At 36.9% G+C, this 7,239-nt stretch overlaps 1 protein-coding gene across 1 annotated transcript; it reads left to right on the forward strand.

Annotated features, from left to right (window-relative positions):
* Positions 1–4,044: 4,044 nt before the first annotated feature.
* On the forward strand, positions 4,045–6,378 carry LOC103507359 (adenine DNA glycosylase-like). Its single transcript, XM_008471825.2, has 2 exons — positions 4,045–5,376; positions 6,300–6,378. The coding sequence occupies exon 1, from the start codon at positions 4,256–4,258 to the stop codon at positions 5,345–5,347; it is 1,092 nt and encodes a 363-aa protein (XP_008470047.1). The 5' UTR covers positions 4,045–4,255; the 3' UTR covers positions 5,348–5,376; positions 6,300–6,378.
* Positions 6,379–7,239: the final 861 nt, after the last annotated feature.

Here is a 7,239-nt window from a genome sequence, read left to right on the forward strand (position 1 = left end):
TTTTTAACAAACAAACAAACAAACAAACAAACAAACCAACAAACAAATTACAAACAAACAGAGATCTCAAGTTAAGTAAAACCATGTAAAAATTAGCTTAGCTTTTACTGCTCAGGTATTGGTAGCTTATGTAATTTTACGTTATTTTTACATATCTTGGAACATAGACTTGCTTAAATTGAAGAATGACTAGGTACCGACATAATGGTATAAGCAAAGGAAGACATGCCTATTCGTATAAGCAAAGAGCTTGATCCTATTACCCTCTATCTACCTACAATAAGAAACACAAGCTCTTTCCTATACCCAAGTCCATAAGGTGTCCAATGTTTCCACAGGCATCTTTTAAATTATTCTGAATATTGGGTGCAAATATCTTTCACCTGGGGAAAGGCAAACAGGAGTCTTTGTTATTCAATCTAATGGTGTGTCTGTTATAACCCTTTAACATGTTGGAGACGAGGCTAAACTAAGATCGGGATGTTTTCATCGTAGAAGGTGGGCCAGAAAACCAATTTTATTTGGTACAGCAAACAAAAATGGTGATGCTCTCCCATAGGAAAGTTGCCTAAAACCAGCATATTCTTATTGAAAATCCGTAAAATTCTGATTTTTTCAATAATGAATTAATGACCTTCATAATGAAAGCCTGTTCAAAAGCTCCGGTTAGCGTCACACGAGATTTTATGGGCTAGTCACTAACCGGCCTTTTTAACAAGTTATTAATGTTTGTTATGGGTTATTGGACAAATCGTCTTATTGACTAAGAAATCTAAAAAATCTCTCCGTCGTGACTGTAGGGGGTTAATAGGTACAAACTATTCATGTACCAGAATTGTACCTTTATCTAAAAACAATGCATAACTTGGGGGCACATTTAAATTTATCAACACACGGAGAACTTATCCATTTATATCTCATCCATTCATATTGTATAACTTTCACACATCCATAGAGACACGACAATACCTTACATGTACCTTTCAGATCCACAAGCCACAATCTTCTGATTCAAAAAGAGATCTTTCTAGGCTAAGTAAGCCATGAAGGCATGAAATGTGGAGCGAAGTAGAACAATACATATCTAATGATGAACTTGTACTTGTACATTGTACACTATTCCAGTAAACCATAAAATGAAATATACTGAGATCCCGGGACAAAGATCCTGATGGAAGTGGCAAAAGAAGTCAAGTAAAGACCGAAACCATTCTTTTGTAGGCATATCCGATTTGTAAACCAGAGAAAACAGGCGAAAAGGGCGCTAAAATAGAGACAAATAGCAAACAATTGGTAAAGAGACAAATTTTACAAAAATTCCTGCAGAATAATATAATACCTTACCAGAGGTAATAGCATTGACGAAAGTGTCTTTCCAATCCTATCCCAAGGGTCACAAATGTCCCTCTCGAAGTAAACGGGCTTCACCCTTTTTTTCCCATCCGGGTCTTCCATTTCCACCCCCATTTTTTTTTTTTTTTTTTTTTTTTTGACTTTTATTCCCCATAAAGAAGCAACACAGGGGACCCCCAGGGGCCCCATTCCTCTGAGAGAGAGAGAGAGAGAGAGAGAGAGAGAGGAGAGAGAGAGAGGGAGAGAGAGAGAGAGAGAGAGAGAGAGAAAGAAAAAAAGAGAAAGAGATATAAAGAGGGGGAAGAGAGAGAGAGAGAGTGAGAGAGAGAAGGAAAGAGAAAGAAAGAGAGAGACATGGCGAGAGAGAGAGATTACTTATGTTAAAATGGAGGTTCTAAGTAGTTTTTGTTGAGGTTGGAGGTTTAATGGAAGAGAACGTCTGAGGTTTAAGAGAACGTCTGAGGTATTCCATTATTGAATGTTATTATTCCTTGGAAAAATCTATCAATTTGATTGAAAGCAAGTTTTTTTTTTTTTTTTTTTTTTTTTTTTCTTTTTTTTTTTTTTTTTTTTTTTTTTACCTTGAGTTTTTTTTCAATTAATTTTCTTTTGTTATCTTAACCTCGTTGTGTTACTGCCTTGTTGTTCGTTTTCCCGGAAAGCTCTTGGCTGGCTGAATCCATGCTATGCTTTCCACTAGTGTTGCATCTCTTCTGATATCCTTAGAAGCGTTCTGTGAATCTGTGTTTGAATATTAAGTGTCTCCATCCAGGGCATCTTTTGGACGATCTTGATTTCTTGAATCTAGAAATCGGTTTTACCTAACACTCAACATTTGTATATTTTGATCAATGTTTTGTTGAAAGGTATATTTTGATCTTTCTTTAATCAATTGATGGAGAACTTCTTTAATCTTTTTATTACAATTATGTATTTCGTTTATCTTACCTGTTATGCCCAGTTGATCATTTTCCTTTTTGTCATCATTCTTTCTTCTTTGATTCTTTTAACCTTTCTCTTGTTATTCTTTTCCCGTCTACCCTTTAGGTACTTATCTGTATTCTGTATGTGCTTTCTCCCTCTATTATTATATTCCCTTCTCTCTCTACTTCTCCTTGTATCTCTCTCCCTCTGTCTTTCCTTTTCTCTCTCTCCTTTTTTTTCTATCTCGTCAACATGAAAATGTTCAACTTTTTCAAGATAATTAATTAAAAACATATACACGGGACGAGAAAGAGAGAGAGAGAGAGAGAATGATGAAACGAGATGGAGATAGTATGGAGAGAAGAGTTTTAAACTTTATAATTTTATTTAATTAAGAAGATAACGAGGGTAGAATGTAATTTCCTCGCCCCCTCTTTCTCTCTTATCCTATTTTCCACGCTCTCTCTCTCTCTCTCGTGTTTCTCATTATTTCTAATTGATCGATAATTTTATTTCGGCGACTTTTTCCTCTCTCTCCCCCTCCTTCTCTTACTCCTCTCTCCCTATTCCCCTTCTTTCTCTTTCTCCTTTCTCCTCTCTCTCCCCTTCCTTCTTTCTTGTTCCAATCTAAATCTATCGTTCTCGTCTTTTTCCTATTTGTTCAGTTTCGTTGTTCAAAGTTCATGCCTTATCTTCAGAATATTATTTCCAATTTTTTGGAGAAAATTGATTTCTCCATTGCTGATAGGCGTGTATTTAGCTGTCTATAGAATCTTTATTAAATTGATTGAATATTGTTTAATTGTTATTATAATCTCTTTCTTTTATTTGTCTCCATCCATTTACACACCTATCCATTAGGTATCTATATCTCTGGCTTATAGTTCTTCTCCTTTCTTCTCTCTCCTTTCCTCATATTCCCTAAGCTTGTTCATTCTTGTACTAAATCCTCGTCCATCTCCTCCTTCCCTTCCTCCCTCTCTCCTTTTCCCATCATTCCTACATCTTGCTCTTCTTCTCTTCCTCCTCGTCTACCTCTTTTCCCTTCTTTCTCTCCCGTATCTTTATACTTCCTTTACATTTTCTTCTTCCTCTTTCTCCTTTCTCTCTCTGTCTCCTTCATTATTCCATTTCTCTCTCTCTCTCCCCCATTTTGATCTTACTCCTTCTCCTTTATCTCTTCAATCTCCTCGATTATTCCATTTCTCTCCCTCTCCCTTCTCTCTCTCTCTCTCTCTCTCTCTCTCATTTTGTTATTCCTCATTTACTCCTTCTTTCTCCTCTTGTCTCCTCTATTATTCCATTTCTCTCTCTCCTCCATTATTCCATCTCTCTCTCTCTCTCCCTGACTATTCGTACAATCTAAATAATATGAACTGGGAATGTACTATCTAATAACGTTGGCACTATTCCATACAGCAGTTTGGGAGATATACATTCGTTGTGTACATTCCGCCACTCTAGGTTTCTCCTTCGGTTGACTGAGGATAGTTTTCCTTGAAATGGCTTGATTTTTGGCAAAAATTCATATGATACAGTTACCTACATATATTTAGCTTTTAGAAATAGGAGAAAATGAGGATATTTTATTACTTAGAAAGTTGGAACTGCACATCTCCGTATTATTATTCAAAGCTTAAAAAACTGACTTATTATGAAGCGTTTTTCTATGTATTTGATCCAATTTTGTTGAGCTCTGTCAGTATACTCTCTAGAATATTTTTTCTACATCTCCGTATTATTATTCAAAGCTTAAAAAAACTGACTTATTATGAAGCGTTTTTCTATGTATTTGATCCAATTTTGTTGAGCTCTGTCAGTATACTCTCTAGAATATTTTTTCTGGTTCGTTTCTTTTCCAGCTGTAAAGAAAATCTCCAAATCTTCAAAAGAAACTCGTCAATGCCAATGAGAAAGGAAGCACTTTGAAAAGTTTACAAAAAGAAGAAGACTCTTTCACAAAACGCTGTCAATAACTATGGCATCAAATTTATCAGCAAAAGAAATCCTCGCCTTCCAGGAAAGCATTCTGACTTGGTACAAACAGAACGCTCGCCAGCTTCCTTGGAGAGAATCCAACAACCCGTATTACGTGTGGATCTCAGAAGTGATGCTTCAACAGACCCAAGTGAAGACGGTCTTGCCCTATTATGAGAAGTTCATCAAGACTTACCCCACCATCAAAGACTTTGCCTTCGACACGGAAGACAATGTTCTCAAGATGTGGGAAGGTCTCGGGTATTACTCTCGGGTGAGGAATTTCCAAGCTGGGTGTCGTCAAGTGATTGAACAGTTTGGCGGTGAAGTTCCCCGTGATAAGAAACAGTTGTTATCTATCAAAGGTGTTGGGGATTACACTGCTGGAGCACTAGCGAGTATTTGCTATAACATTCCAACGCCTGCTGTCGATGGGAATGTGTTCCGAATCTACGGCCGCTTGTTTGAAATTGAGGACGACATATCAAAAGGAAAGACGAAAGTGGTCTACGAGACCCTTGTCAGTAAGACCATGTCTCAGACAAATGCCAGGGAGTTCAATCAAGCCCTCATGGACCTTGGAGCCACGGTGTGTTTATTTAAGAATCCAAAATGTAAGGAGTGTCCTCTGAGTCGGTTCTGTTCAGCATACAAGAATAACACCATAGAAAACTTTCCTGTGAAGTTGGGAAAGACCAAAGTGAAAGACGTCTTCCTCCTTACTGTTGTTGTGAAAACAGACACCAACAAGTATTTAATCCAGAAGAGACCTACCACTGGACTTCTGTCAAATTTCTACATGTTCCTGTCGTTTGAAAGTGATACGCCTTACACCAGTCAAGTAGAATTCCTCAGTGAGAATCTCCCTTTCAAAGTGAATTTAAACGAGAAGTGTCTAGGAAATGTAAAGCATGTATTCTCACACCTCAAGTGGAACATGGACGTTTACTCTGGTACAGCCAAAGAGAAGACTATTCCAGCTAACAAGACATACAAGTTGATCACGGAAACACAAATGAAAAAGTATGCCTTCCCTGTACCTTATCAGAAGGTGTGGAAGTTGTTTACAAAATCCAAGGGATTGAAAAAGTGATCTCATCTCCTTGACTGGGTCATTCGTAGGTTAGTAGGATTCTGATCTCGCCATAGGGTGTTTTACCTTTGTAAGAACAAAGTAAGGATTTTCCTCCATTTTAAGTGTTATTATTGTTAACTCTTTTTACAAGTTATTGTATGTGCCATTTTATTTATTAATTAAATATTGATTAGTACTGATTACCTAGAATTATGTACCCCATAATCACAATCATATTAATGAATGAGGAACATGACTCATCCCACCACGGGCAATTTCCTGCAATCACAGGATTTTTTCCTATGATATAATTTCATAGTATTTGTTCAATTACTGATGATGTTTTTATTACATAAATATCTCGTTATCCTCGGGTTCATTATGGATTCCAGGAATTTCTACTTTGGGTATTTGTTCAATTACTGATGATGTTTTTATTACATAAATATCTCGTTATCCTCGGGTTCATTATGGATTCCAGGAATTTCTACTTTGTCAATTTTCAGTCAATTTCAGTTTGTTGTTTATTTTAAGTTAAAAATCGTCATTAAAATTTCAAGTTGAATAAGTAAAAACCAATATTGCTTACAATACAAGTAGTCATTTTTTCTTTCCCCTAGCTAGGGTTTCTGGATCTATACGTATAAGTACCTATAATAATTTATTGATCTAAGCTTTCTATACAGTTACCCAGACTACCGAGGACTCCGGGGAGGAAGATAGTAGATAGTCTGAGTAGTCAAATCATAATCACAGATTTTTAGATTGATCTTCTTGAAAAAGGAGAATACCTACTGTGAATATTGCTCATTTTCAATACTTGAGATTTATATTAGAAGAGAAGCCGGGTGGTTACAAAAGCGTCCCATTTCGGTTACCTTCTCATTATAATATCTTGGAGCACCAATGGAAACCGATCAATCAATGTTGAAACGTTAACAATCCATTTTTGTTCATTTAAACTTTTCAGGATACCTATAAGTTGTGGGATCCAATTATGTACATTAACATTGATTGAGATTCGAGCCCAATACTGATCTGGAGCACCTAATGAGGCTGTGTCCATGTTCTTTTTAATAATGAGAAAAGCATATATATGTATATACAGGGTGTCCCGCGAACGACTGTACAACGCTTGAGGGTTGATGTAGGACCTAAAGGGCTACCAGAAAAAGCTATCTGGACAAAAAACAACAACAGCTCAGCTAGCTCATTAAATTGTTTCGACTTAAGTCCAATTATTTCATCTTGTGCCCGAGCTCGAATATAAGGCAAATGAACACCAGGTATTCCCTCCAATAAGTTAGTATATTCCTCAACGAATTCTACTGGCTTTAGTTAATAACGAGCGTAATTCCTTCAGGGGTTATAAGGGCTTGCTACTAAAATTGACATTTTATGTTGAACTTTGGTGTTTGGACCTGCTCGATTTTCATTGTTGTCAGACTGACACTGTAAAAAAGGATCCCGTGAGCATACCAACAGTTATTCTTACAACGCCATACTTGAATATACACAAGTAGAAAGATACATAACATGATTTTTTTTTTCGTCTTTTTCGGAACCCTTAATTAGTTTTTTTTTGACGTGGGATGCTGGGCATGACCGGGCTTAACAGAGGTTTGGATACTGATTGTGATTGCCACGTGAGGTCATCATACCCCTCCAATGACTGTCTGTAGTGTGTAGTTCCGTTGGTTAACGTCTGATGTTCAAATTTGAGGGGGGAAAAAACTCCGTCCGACGCGATGGGTTCGAAATATTGTTAAAGCCGCGCCCAAGACTCCGCAGTTCTGGGTTCGAGCCCCGTTATTTCTGGAAGATTTGTTCCACAGAAATCCGCAGCTTTTCTCCCAGAGATGGAGGTTTATCGATTTTTTTTTTTTTTTTTTTAATTTCTACAGATCGGA

The sequence above is a fragment of the Diaphorina citri genome, unplaced genomic scaffold (assembly GCF_000475195.1).
Source record: "Diaphorina citri unplaced genomic scaffold, Diaci psyllid genome assembly version 1.1 scaffold308, whole genome shotgun sequence".
Classification (NCBI taxonomy): Eukaryota; Metazoa; Arthropoda; class Insecta; order Hemiptera; family Psyllidae; genus Diaphorina; species Diaphorina citri.